We start from the raw sequence: 20,337 nt of genomic DNA, 5'->3' as shown, positions 1-20,337 counted from the left end.
ATCCCTCAGACTGGCTGCTTCCAACAACTTAATCCTCACCCTGCCCTATGAGGAGTCTGCCCAGGCAGCCAGGAGCAATCACTGTACAGGGTGACTTGGGGTCCTATCAGGGCTCTTGTCACAGGAATACCACCTGTGCTGTGACCTGCGCCACTCCCATGTGTACTATTATTGTCCCTTGTCTTCGTCAGGCGGACTGGGGCAGGGCCCAAGGATGTGCGGAGCAGGAGAGGATGGGGGAGTTCCTTTGGTTTGGTGGCACTTGGAAGTCTGAATGGAAACACTGCCCTCCCCCTCACCTTTCACACACAGCTTCCTTGGGGACCACATGACAGATGCCATGACTATGGCAAGCTTGTTTCAGAGAAGGGAGGGCAAGTGGACTCTTACCTGCTTTTTTTCCACAAAGATTTCAAACAGTATTTTATTTAAAAGTTGTTCTTCAGTAAATATACTTTACCTATAGAGGGGGGAAGCCCAGACCCTTGTAGCCTTCTCTCACTCCCATGGGGTGGATGCCTGCATTCCCCTCTTTCCCTTTGTTTCTTAAAGGGGCACCAGAGAACACTTGGCTGTTGACATCTCACCTTGGTTGAGTGCTCATGAAACTCAACTACTAGAGCAGGGAGAGGGAGAGAGCAGATAGAGATTTACGTAACTGTGCTTGGCTCTAATCTGCCCCTGGAGATGCCACTGCCTCCACCACTGGGCTGTCAGTAAGGAGCAGGGGCTATGGTTCACTTCTCCCCTTTGAGGAGATAACAGGGGTCAACCTCTCAGGTCCATCTCTGGCAAGTCTGCATTTCTCCTTCACTTCCTGCCCAGACTTGCAGATCTATGCAGTGACGCCCATTCCAGATTATGTGGATGTTCTGCAGATGGATAGGGTACCAGATCGCGTCAAGAGCTTCTATCGCGTCAACAACGTGAGGAAGTTCCGGTACGACAGGCCTTTTCATAAAGGCCCCAAGGACAAGGAGAATGAATTCAAGGTGAACAAATCAGGAAAACAGGGGCAGTACACACAGCAAGTCCAGGGGCAAGCTCAACTTTCTTGGGAACTCACTGTTTTATCCCTCAGGTAGGCAGGGTGTGGCAAAACTTGCCTAACTGCCCACACCTGCCTGTTCCCTCCCTACAGAGCCTGTGGATTGAACGTACCACACTGACCCTGACCCACAGCTTGCCTGGCATCTCTCGGTGGTTTGAAGTGGAGAGAAGGGAACTGGTGAGACATGTCTCAGATGAAGCTGAGCTTCACAACTGCTCCCTCAGCCCTAGCTCTGGGGGCCCTTCTCTAAGGACTGAAGATAAAGAGAGCTTCGGCCACCTGCCTGGCCTAGGCTCCCACAGGTCAACCCTGTGCTAGGATCTTTGTGTATCTTCTCTCATCTAATCCATACAACACCCCTGAGCAGCAGGTATTTTCAGCCTCCCACTTTACATATGAGAAAACTATTCTCTGAGATTCAAGAAAGCAGAGTGTTCTGATTTCAGAATTAGTGTTCTTCACTATTTGCTGTACTTCCAAGTGCCTATAAATCAGAAAACAGAAGTGGAAAGTGTCCAGGGAGTCTCAAGTTCACAGGAACAAGGAAGGGGAATCAATACCACAGATCTTAGACCCCCGGTCTCAGGAATATGATGAGGGGTTATCGTCATTTCTGGGATGACTCTGTGTGCTGTGTACCCCTAGGTGGAGGTGAGCCCTCTGGAGAATGCCATCCAAGTGGTTGAGAATAAGAACCAGGAGCTACGCTCCCTGATCAGCCAGTATCAACACAAGCAGGTGCATGGCAACATCAACCTGCTAAGCATGTGCCTGAATGGTGTCATTGATGCAGCTGTCAATGGAGGCATTGCACGCTATCAGGAGGTGAGCTGTGGCCACAGACCAAACCCATGCAGGCAGCCTGGCTGGGAAAGTGACTCACAGGCTTCTCTTTTCAAGGTTGTAGTCTCCTTAGGTAGCCTTCCCTACATGCCCTCTCTTGGCTAAACTAACTTGGGATGGTCCTGGAACGAGGCCCTAAGCTCCCTATCACTCCCTATTTCTTTGGCACAGTTCTCTGGTAGGGCCTTTTCTTCATTTTTATTCTCTGAACTCTGATATGGGTAATCTGTAATCCTGATTATGGGAAGATGTTAGGTGCCCTCCAAGAGAAGCCTTGGAGCCCAGCCCATCATGAGAAGTGAGTCGTAGGCTGGATAAGAGGCTAGCCCCTACTCCCAGTCCACCAGTCCTGCCTGCCCTACCTAGGCCATCCAGGCTCCATAAGGGACTGGGGTCAGCATCCAGACTTAGATGGCTTGGCCACGTTCAATCCTTCTCAGACAAAAAACACACCTCGCCAGGTGCAGTGGCTCACGCCTGTAATCCCAGAACTTTGGGAGGCCGAGGTGGGCGGATCACGAGGTCAGGAGATTGAGACCATCCTGGCTAACACGGTGAAACCCCGTCTCTACTAAAAATACAAGAAAAAATTAGCCGGGCATGGTGGCGGGTGCCTGTAGTCCCAGCTACTCGGGAGGCTGAGGCAGGAGAATGGTGTGAACCCAGGAGGCAGAGCTTGCAGTGAGCCGAGATCACACCACTGCACTCCAGCCTGGGTGACAGAGCAAGACTCCGTCTCAAAAAATATATCATAAAATAAAATAAAACACACACACCTCTAATTGCCAGAAGTTCAAACAGGCCAGACTGGTGTATGTACCTATGAGGAGACAGCCTGGCTACGTTTTAGGTGGCATTAGTGAACTCAAATCTCCTGGGCCCTATATAAGTAGTAGTCCTGGGAAGAGTCTTCCTGACTTGGCCTTTCCTTTCACAGGCCTTCTTTGATAAAGATTACATCAACAAGCACCCAGGAGATGCTGAGAAGATCACCCAGCTCAAGGAGCTTATGCAGGAGCAGGTATGTCTTGGAGAGCTTGGGGACCAGCAGCCAGGTGAGAAAAGCCATGCACTACAAGATGGCTTCAGTTCTCAGGGGCTGCTCATGGTTCACAGAGTGGCCTTGTTTGTGACTCTGATAGGTTCATGTCCTTGGAGTTGGGCTAGCAGTTCATGAGAAGTTTGTGCACCCAGAAATGCGACCTCTGCATAAGAAGCTAATTGATCAGTTCCAGATGATGCGGGCCAGTCTCTACCATGTAAGTTAATCCCTGTCCTGCCCCTGCTGCAGTAGAACCAGGTGTCACTTTCTCCAGACCTATATACCACAAGCCAAAGGAAAATAGGAGGGAGAGAGCCTGGGTGGGGGCCGGGTCAGGGAGAGAGGCTGTCCTCCCCACAGAGGGACAGGGGGCAAGGACGGATGCTATATCCAGGGGAAGGATGCTAAGGATCCTCTCACTCACTCACTCCCAAAGGAGGAGCCAGATTCAAGGGCAGAGAACATGTTTCAGAGCACTGTGCTAGTGAACAGGTTTTCATATGTGGAGGAAAAGAGCTAAAGTATATGGCCTACATGTAGGGATCTTTTTGGAGATGTTTTTCATCTCAAGAACCTAAAGAGGTAGGCATGGCCTGAGCCAGCCTTCTCTCCCCATCTCCCTCCTCCTCCTCCTCTCTTTCTCTGCCCTTCTTCATTCTTCTCCCTCTAATCGTTCTCTTTTCCCTCTTTTTACTCTTCCCCCAACTCCCTTTTCTCCCTCTTTCCCTCCCTCCCTCTCCTTCCCAGCTTCCTCTATCATGACTGGTGATCCAAGCTCACATCTGAGATAGTCTAGGATGAGCAGTACTTTGATGCTAGCGGTTCTTAAAGTGGTCAGCCAGGTCCTGGGGCTGGACCAGGCTCCTGAAAGTCTCCCTAACTCTGGCCCAGTTCTTCAGCCTCCACAGTAGCATTTGGCCCAAGGACTTAAACACACAAACAGGACTTATATTCCAGGACCAGTATTCCTTGGCAGGGTCTTAGAGGAAGTGCTGACTGGCTGAGGATAGAGCCCCCTAGTCACATACCCAAACCTCATTTTCAACTGTGGAGCCAACTCCAAATGTTTTCTAGAGATCCCTTCCTGCTAAACAGGCTGTCTCCCAGATCTTAAGGGGTATGAGTCCAATTACCTGCTGCTACCTGGCACCCAAGCCAAGTTCTCTTCTCATCACCCAGGACCACTGGGTAGTGGCAGGTCGACAAGAAGTAGAGCTGTTTGAGCTGCACAAGGTTGTCATGAGCAAAAAACATCCCCCTCTAGGGATACCCATGGCCACAGGAGCCCTGAGGGAGGCTGAACTACTTAAACACAGTGGGCCTGACCCATTTGGGGCGGACCTGCTTTGTTCATGGATGCTGCAGGTTCTGGTCATCTCTGTCCCTCCAGGCTCCCAGTGCAGGTCTCAGCCTGTGTGGACAAGTGTGGATAACATGAAAAGAGAAAAAGAAGCTTATTGTAGTTTGAGGGGTAGGGGCACATTTTCCAGAGGAAAGCCTGGAGATCCTGAAATTTCTCCCATCTGTTAGGATTCTCCCGTGGTATTTCAAGGTGAAATATGCAGAGAAGCTCTTTTACATCTCCGCCTTAAAATTGGAGTGTCGTTTAGTTAGGAACTTGGGCAGTATTGCTGAGCCTGGTGGGTATTCATTCCACTACTTCTCATTCCAAGGTCTCCTGCATACTTCCCCATCACAGCAGGTGACCCAGGCAGGCTGGAGGCTGGCCAGTGGGGAGGTTCTCTGCCATGTGGGTTGCAGCAAAAAGCACAAAACACTTTCCTATATACATCACATTCTTCCGTGTGCACACATATCCTTTATCCAGCTACAGAAATACATTTTAGCCCTCTGTATACTTTGGAAGAAGTGGGTGGAAAACCCGGTGCTTCTTCACACCAAGCTCAGAAATATCCCCAGTGGACGTAGGGCCCCTGTTCACTACAGATTTTGAAGGACTTGAGGAAACCTGAACAGTTATTTCCTCTGAGTTGCACACAGGGATGCAAACAAACATGCTGTCACCTAGTAGGGTTTGAGATCAGAAGTGTGTGCCCAGAAATCTGTATACTTAATATGAATAAATTAAGCTAAAATAGATCTGTGCTATTTTTCATTTACATACATCAGGATTTTATGTTCTGTCTCCCCGTAGACTGTGTCACAGACAACCCAGGTCACTAAGAGCTGGGCCATTTAGCAGTCTAATAAAACTTGATACCAATCCTTATGTAATTGGTGCCCACTGATTGACAACTAATAATAAGCTCTTCCTCTCCTTTTTCCCAAATCTTGTTCTACTTATTCCATAGCGAGAAAACCTGTTAACACACTCCTATGAGCTCAGACCAGCTTCAGTTCATTCCAGATATGCTTCTCTTAGTGTGGAGTCAACCTGGGGCCTCGCACACGGCCTTGGGTCTAGGTTCCCATGCAGTTAGGAGGGTGTTTTAGTCATGAAGGGGGCATTGCCAAAAGGAAGCAGTTCAGGTTCAGCCAACCATATGACTCTTTTTTGTTTCTTTTAGATTTTTGATCACCAGTCAGTTCTTCCCTCATATCCCTTAGTTACTTATTTATTCTTTACTCTCTATGAAGGGGCATTCATTTCTCAACAGGAGTTTCCAGGTTTGGATAAGCTAAGTCCTGCATGTTCAGGCACCAGCACCCCACGGGGAAATGTTCTGGCATCCCATAGCCCCATGAGTCCGGAGAGCATCAAGATGACCCATCGGCACAGGTATGGCCTTAGGGCTGGGGAGGGTTCCCTCTGGAGAGGTGAGTCTAAATTGTCAAGGGTCAGACAAAAGAGTCCTTGTGTATACTCATATTCCCTCTTACCCATGCACACAGCAAACACTTATGTGGCTCCTGCCATAGGACCCACACCCTGCATTCAGTCAGTCACTATCCTGGTTAAGGAAAGTGTATACATGATATTGTGGCAGCATGGAGGAGGGGGCATTTGGGGAAGTCTTGAAGGATAAATAGATGTTTGCTAGGGGTTAGGAGGGTGATAGGGCAAGATCTAGGCAAATTGACTGACACATGCAGAAGCCTCAAGATATGAACAAACCAGCCTGGTCAGCACTCTGAGTAGAGTCAAGTGGCTGGAGTGCAGGATTCCAGGGCATGGAAAAGGGGATAGGACCAACTCTGAATGGGCCTTGTTCATGCAGGCCTTTGGACTTGATCCCAAGGAGAATGAGGATCACCAAGTCAGTTTTAAGGAAGAAACAGCATAGTGATGTGAACATCAAAGACTGGTTTGCCTGGGCTCAACTGAGAATACTGAAAGTCTCTAGGCCAGGAAGGCCAGGTTGGAGGAGGAGACCAGTGAGAGGAGCCCCTCACTTAGGCTTGTTTTCCAGTGTGAGTGGCAACTCAGCACAGAATGGGCACTTAGGAACAAATGAATGAGAGGTTTTCCTGGTATTGCTAGAGGAGAGCTATTGACAAGCCTTTTGGCCACAGATGTGGAAAGAGGACTGCAGATAGTTCACAGCCGGCTATTTTGGTAGCTTCCCACACTAGGAAGAAGCCTCTGACCAAGGAGCAGATCCCATCATGGTGTGGGGGGTGGAGGGGTGGGCACTGACCCAGACTAATACCCCATAGAAAGGGGGACCTGAGATCTTTGACCTGATTTGGCATATCTCTTTATTCCTCCTGAGAAACTGCTAATGTCGTTAAACTGAGTGGCCATAAGCCATGTAGCTGTAGATAGAGGCTTGTCCGGTGTACCACACCATTGTCTCTCCCAGACCAAGGGCTCCTGAGTAGCAGGGTACAGCTCAGGACTGCTCCAGGCCTCAGATGGGTATGAGCATTGGCTGTGGAACCCTCCAAACCGGTGGTAGCTGAAACCAGGGATGACTGTTCCACACATTCTGCTCTATTGTCCCCCTGCCACCTGCCATCGGCCTGACTCCTCCCTATTTCCCACTCTTGCTCACAGCCCCATGAACTTGATGGGCACAGGCCGCCATTCATCATCCTCTCTCTCCTCACATGCGTCTAGTGAAGCAGGAAACATGGTGATGCTGGGCGACGGCTCCATGGGCGATGCTCCCGAGGACCTGTACCACCACATGCAGGTACAGAGCTGTCCAGGGAGAGTGGGCCAGGGCACCATGCCTACAGGACTCACCTTGCTGTTGCAATGTCTGATCTGAGGGCTGGCACCCCTGCCTAATTCTCTAGCTCCGAATTCAGAACACCCCTCATCAGAGCTAGAAAGCCGCCTTTCCTCCACACACCATCCTAAGTATCAGTTCCCAGGCCTTATTTCCCAAGAAGAAAATCCAGCTTCAGCCCTGGTTGCTTTAAGAGATCCCATGGGAAAGATCCTCTGCCAGAGTGCCCCCTTGCCTGGCATTCCTGTTGGCTTAGTCCTGCTTCCTCCGTGGTCACCGTAGTATGGCCAGCCCAACAACTTTGTTCCATATGGGTGGTATGGGTGGCCCCTAGTGCCCAATCATTAGCCTGGCCTCCATCAGGGCTCAGGGTATAGCATAAAGCACTGGGGCAGAGCACCTCAGGGCATGAAAAAGCCAACTCTGTGCCAGCCCTAAAGTCCTGGCCATTCAGACCTCTATCCTGCTGATTTTTCTCCCTTTGCAGCTTGCGTATCCCAACCCCAGGTACCAGGGCTCGGTCACCAACGTCTCTGTTCTGTCCTCGTCCCAGGCAAGCCCTTCTTCCTCCAGCCTGAGTTCCACTCACTCAGCACCATCCCAGATGATTACCTCTGCCCCTTCCAGTGCCCGAGGTAAGGACGGCAGGGTGCTACTTGCAGAATGGAGAAGAGAGGTCTTCATGAACCCCACTCAGCTTCCCGTTATCTGTGACTGTGTCATTGAGAGCAACCCTGTGACTTAGAGAATACTCATTTGTGCTTTTACCACTAAGGACTCAAGTGTTCCTACCTCCAGGCCTCTTCTCTGGCTGGCTTTAGACTCCACTCTGAGCAGTGGCTGCTGCTGTGTAGCCATTGCATTTCTACCTCAGTGAAAGGACACACAGCTTAGAAGAAAGCTCACTTCTTTCTCATTGAAATTTTTGCTAGAACAAAGATCAAAGTCAAGGCAAAAGTCAGTGTTTTGTCTTGAGGTATCAGGCATGATGACAAAGTATGGAAAGTAAATCGGGAGACTAAAATTAACCCTGGAAAATGTTATTCTAAAACAGTAACAGCAACCAAAAAGTTTTTCTTCAGTTGGGAAAGGCTTTCTCAGAAGAGATGGCTCTGTAAAAACCTATTTACTTTGCCAATTATTACTTGATTTCTAGTTCAGTTGAATAAATATTGTTCTTTGAGAGCCAGCATCTTTTTCACATTCTAATCCTAGTTCCCAGGTGAAAGTTGATTCTGCCCTTGTAGACAGAAACATTTGCTGTGGAATGGAAATTAGCTGTGGTAAATAGGATCTAATGCTTTCCAGGGTTGGCTTTGCAGGGTAGTGACAGTGGTCTGAACTTGCCAACCAGTCACTTGCTCTTGCTTCCAGGCTTCAGAAGGAGGGAGTCTCTTTGTTCTTCTCATTATTATGAAACCAAAGAAAAATAGCACAAATTTATTTATTTATTTATTTTTATTATTGTACTTTAAGTTCTGTGGTACATGTGCACACGTGCAGGTTTGTTACATATGTATACGTGTGCCATGCTGGTGTCCTGCGCCCATTAATTTGTCATTTACATTGGGTATATATTCTAATGCTATCCCTTCCCCCTCCTGCCACCCCACAACAGGCCCCAGTGCTGATGTTCCCCACCCTGTGTCCAAGTGTTCTCATTGTTCAATTCCCACCTATGAGTGAGAACATGCCGTGTTTGGTTTTCAGTCCTTGCAATAGTTTGCTCAGAATGATGGTTTCCAGCTTCATCCATATCCCTACAAAGGACATGAATTCATACTTTTTTATGGCTGCATAGTATTCCATGGTGCATATGTGCCACATTTTCTTAATCCAGTCTATCATTGATGGACATTTGGGTTGGTTCCAAGTCTTTGCTATTGTGGATAGTGCTGCCATAAACATATGTGTGCATGTGTCTTTATAGCAGCATGATTTATAATCCTTTGGGTATATACCTGGTAATGGGATGGCTGGGTCAAATGGTATTTCTAGTTCTAGATCCTTGAGGAATCGCCACACTGTCTTCCACAATGGTTGAACTAGTTTACAGTCCCACCAACAGTGTAAAAGTGTTCCTATTTCTCCACATCCTCTCCAGCACCTGTTGTTTCTTGACTTTTTAATGATCACCATTCTAACTGGTGTGAGATGGTATCTCATTGTGGTTTTGATTTACATTTCTCTGATGACCAGTGATGATGAGCATTTTTTCATGTGTCTGTTCGCTGCATAAATGTCTTGTTTTGAGAAGTGTCTGTTCATATCCTTTTCCCACTTTTTGATGGCGTTGTTTGTTTTTTTTCTTATAAATTTGTTTAAGTTCTTTGTAGATTCTGGATACTAGCCCTTTGTCAGATGGGTAGATTGTAACAATTTTCTCCCATTCTGTAGGTTGCCTGTTCACTCTGATGGTAGTTTCTTTTGCTGTGCAGAAGCTCTTTAGTTGAATTAGATCCTATTTGTTAATTTTGGCTTTTGTTGCCATTGCTTTTGGCGTTCTAGTCATGAAGTCCTTGCCCATGCCTATGTCCTGAATGGTATTACCTAGGTTTTCTTCTAGGGTTTTTATGGTTTTAGGTCTAACATTTAAGTCTTTAATCCATCTTGAATTAATTTTTGTATAAGGTATAAGGAAGGGATCCTGTTTCAGCTTTCTACACATGGCTAACCAGTTTTCCCAGCACCATTTATTAAATAGGGAATCATTGCCCATTTCTTGTTTTTGTCAGGTTTGTCAAAGATCAGATGGTTGTAGATGTGCAGTACTATTTCCAAGGGCTCTATTCTGTTCCATTGGTCTATATCTCTGTTTTGTTACCAGTACCATGCTGTTTTGGATACTGTAGCCTTGTAGTATAGTTTGAAGTCAGGTAGTGTGATGCCTCCAGCTTTGTTCTTTTGCCTTAGGATTGCCTTGGCAGTGCAGGTTCTTTTTTGGTTCCATATGAACTTTAAAGTAGTTTTTCCCAATTCTGTGAAAAAAGTCATTGGTAGCTTGATGGGGATGGCATTGAATCTATAAATTACCTTGGGCAATATGGCCATTTTCACGATATTGATTCTTCCTATCCATGAGCATGGAATGTTCTTCCATTTGTTTATGTCCTCTTTTATTTCGTTGAGCAGTGATTTGTAGTTCTCCTTGAAGAGGTCCTTCACATCCCTTGTTAGTTGGATTCCTAGGTATTTTATTCTCTTTGAAGCAATTGTGAATGGGAGTTCACTCATGATTTGGCTCTCCGTTTGTCTGTTATTGGTATATAGGAATGCTTGTGATTTTTGCACATTGATTTTGTATCCTGAGACTTCACTGACGTTGCTTATCAGCTTAAGGAGATTTTGGGCTGAGACGATGGGGTTTTCTAAATATACAATCATGTTATCTGCAAACAGGACAATTTGACTTCCTCTTTTCCTGATTGAATACCCTTTATTTCTTACTCTTGCCTGATTGCCCTGGCCAGAACTTCCAACACTATGTTGAATAGGAGTGGTGAGAGAGGGCATCCCTGTCTTGTGCCAGTGTTCAAAGGGAATGCTTCCAGTTTTTGCCCATTCAGTATGATATTGGCTGTGGGTTTGTCATAAGTAGCTCTTATTATTTTGAGATATGTTCCATCAATACCTAGTTTATTGAGAGTTTTTAGCATGAAGCACTGTTGAATTTTGTCAAAGGCCTTTTCTGCATCTATTGAGATAATCATGTGGTTTTTGTCTTTGGTTCTGTTTATGTGATGGATTACGTTAATTGATTTGCATATGTTGAACCAGCCTTGCATCCCGGGGATGAAGCCAACTTGATCGTGGTGGATAAGCTTTTTGATGTGCTGCTGGATTCAGTTTGCCAGTATTTCACTGAGGATTTTTGCATCAATGTTCATCAGAGATATTGGTCTAAAGTTCTCTTTTTTTGTTGTGTCTCTGCCAGGCTTTGGTATCAGGATGATATTAGCCTCATAAAATGAGTTAGGGAGGATTCCCTCTTTTTCTATTGATTGGAATAGTTTCAGAAAGAATGGTACCAGCTCCTCTTTGTACCTCTGGTAGAATTTGGCTGTGAATCCATCTGGTCCTGAACTTGTTTTAGATGGTAGGCTATTAATTATTGCCTTAATTTCAGAACCTGTTATTGGTCTATTCAGGGATTCAACTTCCTGGTTTAGTCTTGGGAGGGTGTATGTGTCCAGGAATTTATCCATTTCTTCTAGATTTTCTAGTTTATTTGCATAGAGGTGTTTATAGTATTCTCTGATGGTAGTTTGTATTTCTGTGAGATCGGTGGTGATCCCCTTTATCATTTTTTATTGCATCGATTTGATTCTTCTGTCTTCTTTATTGGTGTTGCTAGCGGTCTATCAATTTTGTTGATCTTCTCAAAAAAAACAGCTCCTGGATTCATTGATTTTTTGAAGGGTTTTTTTTGTGTGTGTCTCTATCTCCTTCAGTTCTGTTCTGATCTTAGTTATTTCTTGCCTTCTGCTAGCTTTTGAAGTGTTTGCTCTTGCTTCTCTAGTTCTTTTAATTGTGATATTAGGGTGTCAGTTTTAGGTCTTTCCTACTTTCTCTTGTGGGGATTTAGTGCTCTAAATTTCCCTCTACATACTGCTTTAAATGTGTCCCAGAGATTCTGGTATGTTGTGTCTTTGTTCTCACTGGTTTCAAAGAACATCTTTATTTCTGCCTTCATTTCATTGTGTACCCAGTAGTCATTCAGGAGCAGGTTGTTCAGTTTCCATGTAGTTGAGCAGTTTTTAGTGAGTGTCTTAATCCTGAGTTCTAGTTTGATTGCACTGTGGTCTGAGAGAGAGTTTGTTATAATTTTTGTTCTTTACATTTGCTGAGGAGTGCTTTACTTCCAACTATGTGGTCAATTTTGGAATAAGTGTGATGTGGTGCTGAGAAGAATGTATATTCTGTTGATTTGGGATGGAGAGTTCTGTAGATGTGTATTAGATCCACTTGGTGCAGAGTTGAGTTCAATTCCTGGATATCCTTGTTAACTTTCTGTCTCGTTGATCTGTCTAATGTTGACAGTGGGGTGTTAAAGTCTCCCATTATTATTGTGGGGGAGTCTAAGTCTCTTTGTAGGTCTCCAAGGACTTGCTTTATGAATCTGGGTGCTCCTGTGTTGGGTGCATATATATTTAGGATAGTTAACTCTTCTTGTTTGAATTGATCCCTTTACCATTATGTAATGGCCTTCTTTGTCTCTTTTGATCTTTGTTGGTTTAAAGTCTGTTTTATCAGAGATTAGGATTGCAACCCCTGCTTTTTTTGTTTTCCATTTGCTTGGTAGATCTTCCTCTATTCCTTTATTTTGAGCCTATGTGTGTCTCTGTATGCGAGATGGGTCTCCTGAATACAGCACACTGATGGGTCTTGACTCTTTATCCAATTTGCCAGTCTGTGTCTTATAATTGGAGCATTTAGCCCATTTACATTTAAGGTTAATATTGTTATGTGTGAATTTGATCCTGTCATTATGATGTTAACTGGTTATTTTGCTCATTAGTTGATGCAGTTTATTCCTAGCATCCATGGTCTTTACAATTTGGCATGTTTTTGCAGTGGTTGGTACCGGTTGTTCCTTTCCATGTCTAGTGCTTCCTTCAGGAGCTCTTGTAAGGCAGGCCTGGTGGTGACAGAATCTCTTAGCATTTGTTTGTCTGTAAAGGATTTTATTTGTCCTTCACTTATGAAGCTTAATTTGGCTGGATATGAAATTCTGGGTTGAAAATTCTTTAAGAATGTTGAATATTGGCCCCCACTCTCTTCTGGCTTGTAGAGTTTCTGCCGAGAGATCCACTGTTAGTTTGATGGGCTTTCCTTTGTGGGTAACCCAACCTTTCTCTCTGGCTGCCCTTAACATTTTTCCCTTCATTGCAACTTTGGTGAATCTGGCAATTATGTGTCTTGGAGTTGCTGTTCTCGAGGAGTATCTTTGTGGCATTCTCTGTATTTCCTGAATTTGAATGTTGGCCTGCCTCGCTAGATTCGGGAAGTTCTTCTGGATAATATCCTGAAGAGTGTTTTCCAACTTGGTTCCATTCTCCCCGTCACGAATAGGAGCAGCTCCAGTCTGCAGCTCCCAGCGTGAGTGACACAGAAGACGGGTGATTTCTGCATTTCCAACTGAGGTACCGGGTTCATCTCACAAGGGCTTGTCAGACAGTGGGTGCAGCCCACGGAGCAGGGCGGGACATCGCCTCACCTGGGAAGTGCAAGGGGTCAGGGAATTCCCTTTCCTAGCAAAGGGAAGCCATGACAGATGGTACCTGGAAAATCAGGACACTCCCACCCTAATACTGCGCTTTCCCGATGGCCTTAGCAAACGGCACACCAGGAGATTATATCCCGTGCCTGGCTCGGAGGATCCCACGCCTGTGGAGCCTCGCTTACCTCTGTCTCAGCAGTCTGAGAGCAAACTGCGAGGCGGCAGCGAGGCTGGGGGAGGGGCGTCCGCCATTGCTGAGGCTTAAGTAGGTAAACAAAGTGGCCGGGAAGCTCAAACTGGGTGGAACCCACCGCAGCTCAAGGAGGCCTGCCTGCCTCTGTAGACTCCACCTCTAGGGGCAGGGCATAGCTGAACAAAAGGCAGCAGAAACTTCTGCAGAATTAAACATCCCTGTCTGACAGCTTTGAAGAGAGCAGTGGTTCTCCCAGCATGGAGTTTGAGATCTGAGAATGGACAGACTGCCTCCTCAAGTGGGTCCTTGACCCCTGAGTAGTCTAACTGGGAGGCATCTCCCAGTATTCGGCAACTGACACCTCATAAGGCAGGGTGCCCCTCTGAGACAAATCTTCCAGAGGAAGGATCAGACAGCAACATTTGCTGTTCTGCAGCCTCCACTGGTGATACCTGGGCAAACCGGGTCTGGAGTGGACCTCCAGCAAACTCCAACAGACCTGCACCTGAGGGTCCTGACTGTTAGAAGGAAAACTAACAAATAGAAAGGACATCCATACCAAAACCCCATCTGTACGTCACCATCATCAAAGACCAAAGGTAGATAAAACCACAAAGATGGGGAGAAACCAGAGCAGAAAAGCTGAAAATTCTAAAAATCAGAGCACCTCTTCTCCTCCAGAGGAATGCAGCTCCTTGCCAGCAATGGAACAAAGCTGGACGGAGAATGACTTTGACGAGTTGAGAGAAGGAGGCTTAGACGATCAGTAATAACAAACTTCTCTCAGCTAAAGGAGGATGTTCAAACCCATCGCAAAGAAGCTAAAAACCTTGAAAAAAGAGTAGATGAATGGCTAACTAGAATAAGCAGTGTAGAGAAGTCCTTAAATGACCTGATGGAGCTGAAAACCATGGCACGAGAACTACGTGATGCATGCACAAGCTTCAGTAGCCGATTTGATCAACTGGAAGAAAGGGTATCAGTGATTGAAGATCAAATGAATGAAATGAAGCGAGAAGAGAAGTTTAGAGAAAAAAGAGTAAAAAGAAACGAACAAAGCCTCCAAGAAATATGGGACTATGTGAAAAGACCAAATCTACGTCTGAATGGTGTAACAGCACAAATTCATGACATGAGAAGTCGTTAAGGAAAGAAGCTTTCCAAAGCACAGAAACCCATGAAGCCCACAACTGGGAGTGATGGAGAGAAGCCCACAGTAGGAGTGATGGCCATGTGGCACAGTGAAAAGATGCAGTGACCACCTGGGAAAAGCCTTGGCAGATTGTAGAGGGAAGTGGAGTAAGGTTGCAGCAGGCAGTCAGACTTCCACCTGAAGTATTCAGACCAAGCCCTAATTTCCAGGGCAAGGGGATTAAGGCCACCTAGCCAGTTCATGGCCAAGCTAAGTTTGGTTCACAAATCTTTCACTCACCAGCCCTCACTCTCATGCCCACTCCACTGCCCATATTGCCTCCCTAGCATGGACTCTGAGGTCAGAAAAGGGGAGCCAGCATTTGAAAGCAGACATTTCTAGTACTAAATAGGACAAATGAACCAAAAGATTGGTGCATGCTGAAGATTTGTCAGTATGTGAAGGCTGCAGACATAGAGAAGGAGCAGTGATACGTGTTATGAAGAAGGCACATTGAAAGACAGCCTTGGGAATAAAAAGAAAAGAAACCCTGAGCGATGAATGCCACAGTTGAGGTTGGCATTTACAGTATCTTCAGGTAAATAGTCCTGAACAGAGCTGCAGAAACAGATTTTGTAATCCCTCTGGTTTTGTTTTTTTCCCTAACCTAAAGCATATCTAAGATATGCTCAGACATATCTAAGACTTTATCTGGTATTCTTGCTGAGGACAGATCTCTGAATCATGATGATTGATAAACACAGAAGGCAACCAAGGATGAACATTTGAACTCAATTACACTCTGACATTGGTCAGACACTTCCTCTAGGCTGTTTCAGATACTCAGTGTCCTGAAAAGAAGAAAGAGGAGGAATAAGCAGGCCCTGCTGTTGGGGACCTCACAGGCTGGCGGTTACCACCTTTTCCTTCCAGCTATTGACTGATTTATTCACTTATCAAGCTTTTACTGAATGCTCGTGAGGAATCTGCATGGCTCTTGCCTTAGGGGCAGGTGGTGCACTACGTCAGTGCTGAATAGAGAGAAATTATCTTCTCCTTGTTTGGAAATAACTCCTTTTTACTTCAAATGACTTGGTTATCTGTTGCTGCATAATAAACCACCCCCAAAACTTCTGAAAACAATCTATTATCATCTCTTATTCTGTGGGTTTACAGGGCTCACTGAGCAATTCTCACTTGGAGTCAGATGTCACTGGCTGGAATCATCTAAAGGCTCAGCTGGGCTGGATATTCGAGGTGGCTCACATACATGGCTGACAATTGATGCTGGTGGTCAGCTGGGGGTGCGGCTGGGGCTGTCAACTTGAGCCCCTACATATGACCTTTCCATGTGACTTAGACTTCTCACAGCATGGCAGCTGATTATCCCCAGAGAAAGCATTCCAAGAGACCCAGGAAGAAGCCTCAAGGCTCCTTTTTACCAAGCCTTGGATGTCCCAGGAAGTCCCCATGTTTCTATTGTCTCGTCAAGTCACTAATGTCAACCCAGATACCAGAGAGGGGAATGAGATTACACCTCATGTTGTAAGGAATGGCGTGTGTGTTTTGGGAGGGAAGGCGTTGATGGTCACCATTTTTGGAGAGGAGCTGTCACAATGGCCAAACTCCGGAATATCACACAGAGGAAGGCTGAGAGAAGCCCCTTCCCTTTTGGGGGTAAATATTAAGTACAAAAATAAGCAAAATGGTTAACTAGAACTGGGCCCAAAGAGAATAGTGACAAGATCAGAGGAAGTAAGAAAGAAAGGAAGTCCCTTCTAGACCACAACTTCCATACAATCCGTGTGCAGGCTCATCTGGAGAAAGGTGCAGGTCCTACATCTGTCAAGCACGGTGTTAGGCCCTGGGAGACAAAATAGAAGGGTCTGTGTGACATGGCATCATAGAGAAAGACTGATACTTTCAAATGCATGTAGTAGATGTAGATGCACTCTGGGCTAAAAAGGGAGGAAACAGTCCACTCTGTTTGAGGTTTGTGTTTGGTATTACCAGGGAGGGGAAAGCTTTCATAAAGATGATCTTGAGGGAAGTCCTTTGCATTGGGGTTACTTTCCCCACTCCCAAGAGTGGTCATGAGACCAGTGGCCTTCCTTGCCATACCCATGGACACTGCTGTGATTCCTGTTGCTTTGGAGATGTCAGAGAGGAATGGCCTGCAAGCCAGTCTAAACTCTTGTGAGTTGACAGCTCCCCCTGCTGATCAAAAGGCTGATTGGAGCTAGGAAACAGGGATTTTGAATAATCCTTAAGTAATTCATTGACACTGGGGTTTACTAGACTACAACTCACATAATTTAGAAGTCCCATAAACACAGAAACCCTTGTGGTGTTCAAATGTTTTCATGAAAAGTAACCATCACCTTCTCCTACCATGGGATTGGCTGCCCAGGGCAGAGGGCAGGGGGAGGGAAGTGAAGTGGTAAAAATTTTAAGGTAAAAAATTTAGTGGTGGCACAGAGCACCCCTTTGTGGCCACCATAGCCAGAGAGACCACCATAACAAGAGTCTGAATCTTCAGCAGAGCCCCTGAGCCCTGGCTACAGCCTTCAGGCTTCTGTATCTCCATCCTAACCCCCTCACACAGATCAGCATATTGAGTATGCAGATGTGGGGCTTTCTTTATGAGCTGTGAGCTCCATGAGGTGAGAGATCACAGACAACCTAAGCAAGACAGTATACCAGGTTCCAATCACATGCTTGGTGTGGAATGGGCATTAGATATGGGTTTGATGTTACTGAGTTGGTCTAAAAGTGCTGTGTTTTTTTGTGCATACTGAACAGAGAGTAGTCCTGTCTAGAGCTGTGGGCTGCAAGGCTCAGGAAGCATTCTGAGAGTTTCTTGCTGGGAAAGCATTATATCAGTCAGTGAGAATAGGTGCTTTTTCCATTTCTCTTTACATAGCCATCTTCTTGAGGTTGCCTAAGAGTACAGGTTCTAAAAGAGAATATAGAAACCAGTAAAATCACAAAATAGCAATTCAGGTTGAGTTTTAAAAATCATACTTTATTCATTCTCTTACAAGTGAAAGAACATGGGCCGGGCGCGGTGGCTCAAGCCTGTAATCCCAGCACTTTGGGAGGCCGAGACGGGCGGATCACAAGGTCCGGAGATCGAGACCAGCCTGGCTAATACGGTGAAACCCCGTCTCTACTAAAAAATACAAAAAAAAAAAACTAGCCGGGTGAGGTGGCGGGCGCCTGTAGTCCCAGCTACTCAGGAGGCTGAGGCAGGAGAATGGCGTAGACCCGGGAGGCGGAGCTTGCAGTGAGCTGAGATGCGGCCACTGCACTCCAGCCTGGGCGACAGAGTGAGACTCCGTCTCAAAAAAAAAAAAAAAAAAAAAAAAAAAAAAAAAAAAAACAACCAGTGAAAGAACATTTTTTAACGACTGGGTCTTAAAGCCAGCCCTGAGGTTCTACAAACAGGATTACTCAGACCAACTGTGGAAAAAGTTACATTACTGGTATTTATTAAGCTGACTTCTTCAAAGTATTTTAGTCTCATCTTGTTGGACTGACATGAATACAAGAGGAATTTCTCAAGGACTCCTGTAGCAAGCTGGCTGAAGAAGACTTATTTTTAGCTGTGTCCTGACAGTGCTGGCACTGCACACTCAAGGGAAAGCCCCAGAGACCCTGAGTTCCAGAGACACAGAGCCTCTAGGAGCTGCAGATTGACCCCAGCTGCAGATTCAGCTGGAGCCCATGGGTTGGTTTAAACTACCCAGCTTCACTCAGATGACACCCCAGACAGGGGTTTCAACCATAAGAGCCAGGCAGAGGTTTGAGGTCCAGGTGATCCTCCTGTGATGGCTCCGATTCCCCCAGTGGTTTCTCATGGATATGCTGGTATCTGGTACAATGAGCACATTTGGAGGGCCTTCCAAATTACCCATTCCCCCAGGAAAGCCAGCAAGTTACTCTTGCTGCTTCTGTGGAAGATCTTCTCAAGGACCATGGGTTGACAAGTTCCTGGACCTATGGCTGTGGCCTGAATCCATGGGGATGAGTCACACCACATGTGGCTTGGTGTGGCCTCCATAACAGTCCCTCAGGCTAGGGAAAATCACTGCACCCCACAGGAGTAGAACATGAATCAAGTCAACTAAAGAGCCTGGGTTAAAGCCCCATAATTTCCACATTAGTTCCATGAACCCTGAGTTCACGGAAGGGCAAGTGTCACAGAGCAAAACCCCAGAGAGCAACCTGAGTGCAGAGCCCTGGCCCCCAGCCAGCCTGGCTCTAGGGCTGCAGTAGGACTGGCAGGAAGGCAGAGGCCAGGCGCTGGGTACCTAGAATTTGGAGGCGGGGAAGCCTCTGAGAAAAGCCGGTAGGGAGCCAGGTGAGAACAGGGCCAGTGGTGTCAGAAGGTAAGTGTGTAAAGACACAGTATGTCAAGTAATAACAGTGTGGCTATGTTATCTGAGTGTCTCTGTCTCGGTGTGAGTGTCTCCATTGCAAGCTGGCCTGTTCCCATGCCTGGACCCCAGGAGAGCCCAGCATACAGGCCACACCCATTCCCTGATAGTGCTGGATGCAGGGAGCCCCTAGCCACCCTGCTCCAGTTCTTAACTCTCCTCACCCTCTGCTTCTGAGCATGGTGGGGGCTGTGTCAGCAGATCTGCATCTCACCAGCCTGCCGTATGTCAGCCTTGGCTGGGACATGAGGTGCAGCCACTGCCACCATCTAAAAACCAGGCTCTGCTTCATTCCTCCTGTGCTTGCTGAGTTCATCCTCACTCTAACTGCAAGGGACACCTACCCTGGTTCCCTAATCCTGAGGATGCTTGACTGCTGGACCCTCCATCTGTGGCTTGTCATCTGTGCTTGATTGTTCTCACTTGGTTACAGGCTCTCCCTCTCTGCCAGATAAGTACCGCCATGCCCGTGAAATGATGTTGTTGCTGCCCACATACCGGGACCGCCCAAGCAGTGCCATGTATCCAGCAGCCATCCTGGAGAACGGACAGGTAATAGACCCACCACACTGACTGCCCTCTGCTGCAAGTGTGTTAGCCTGTGCTTCCCTCCTTGCATTTGCTGGGCCTTCTGCATTGTTCTACATGCCTCTCTCATTCCGCTGTAAGATCCCTCAAAAGGCTGCTGGGCTCCTGGATGTGGAGTGCAGTGAACCTGAGGACCAGCAATCCAGACAGAGTGTAGGCGTGAGTAGAATGGTGGCAGGAACCACCATTGGAACCAGCACTGCTCATGTAGCTATCTGTCCTTCCCGCCAGATTCCTGGACTCCTCATCCCTAAACAGTCTAGCGGAGGTCATTGGTTCTTTGCAGCCTGTCCTGAGAAGGCAGTGGTGGACACATTGGTCTGGAAGATGTTCTTCCTCCCTATTTGTGTGGCATCCTCACTGGAGCAAAGTCTGCCTCTTTTATTCATCCATCCAGCTGAAGTCCCTCACTACCTGCTGGGCTGTTCTATATGCCATTTGCACAACTCTGCAAATGCTCTGCCTGGGGACCTTGATCCAGAAGCTATAGGGATTAACTCCCTCCCCTGGGCAGTCTGCCCCCGCCCTTCTATCAGGGTCCATAAAAGTCACCTCTCAGTGACCATTACCTAGCCTCAGAATGCCAGGAGTTTCTTAGTGGTACCTCCCTGTGCCTGATCGGCTCTGCCAGCTAGAGGGATGAGGTTTGCTTGGCAGCTGCCCATCAAAACAGCAAGTCCTGTCTGTGACTCT

The 20,337-nt window shown here is 46.7% G+C and overlaps 1 protein-coding gene across 12 annotated transcripts in view; it reads left to right on the top strand.

The window, feature by feature from the left end:
- The window catches only part of DOCK3 (dedicator of cytokinesis 3), a 669,732-nt gene that overhangs the window by 640,530 nt on the left and 8,865 nt on the right, over positions 1-20,337 (top strand). For 9 of the 12 annotated variants that reach the window (XM_031662806.1, XM_031662805.1, XM_031662810.1 and 6 more), the window contains 9 exons: positions 826-992; positions 1,142-1,228; positions 1,697-1,876; positions 2,832-2,915; positions 3,037-3,153; positions 5,555-5,676; positions 6,895-7,033; positions 7,560-7,707; positions 19,490-19,608. In XM_031662806.1, coding sequence (XP_031518666.1) covers positions 826-992; positions 1,142-1,228; positions 1,697-1,876; positions 2,832-2,915; positions 3,037-3,153; positions 5,555-5,676; positions 6,895-7,033; positions 7,560-7,707; positions 19,490-19,608 — 1,163 coding nt within the window. The remainder of the gene's footprint in view (positions 1-825; positions 993-1,141; positions 1,229-1,696; positions 1,877-2,831; positions 2,916-3,036; positions 3,154-5,554; positions 5,677-6,894; positions 7,034-7,559; positions 7,708-19,489; positions 19,609-20,337) is intronic. The other 3 variants (XM_031662807.1, XM_031662809.1, XM_031662804.1) reach the window with 3 other exon arrangements.

This window comes from Papio anubis, chromosome 2 (genome assembly GCF_008728515.1).
Source record: "Papio anubis isolate 15944 chromosome 2, Panubis1.0, whole genome shotgun sequence".
In the NCBI taxonomy this organism is placed as follows: Eukaryota; Metazoa; Chordata; class Mammalia; order Primates; family Cercopithecidae; genus Papio; species Papio anubis.
The sequence above is the reverse complement of the archived record's forward strand: the minus strand, read 5'-3'. Positions and strand labels throughout refer to the sequence as shown.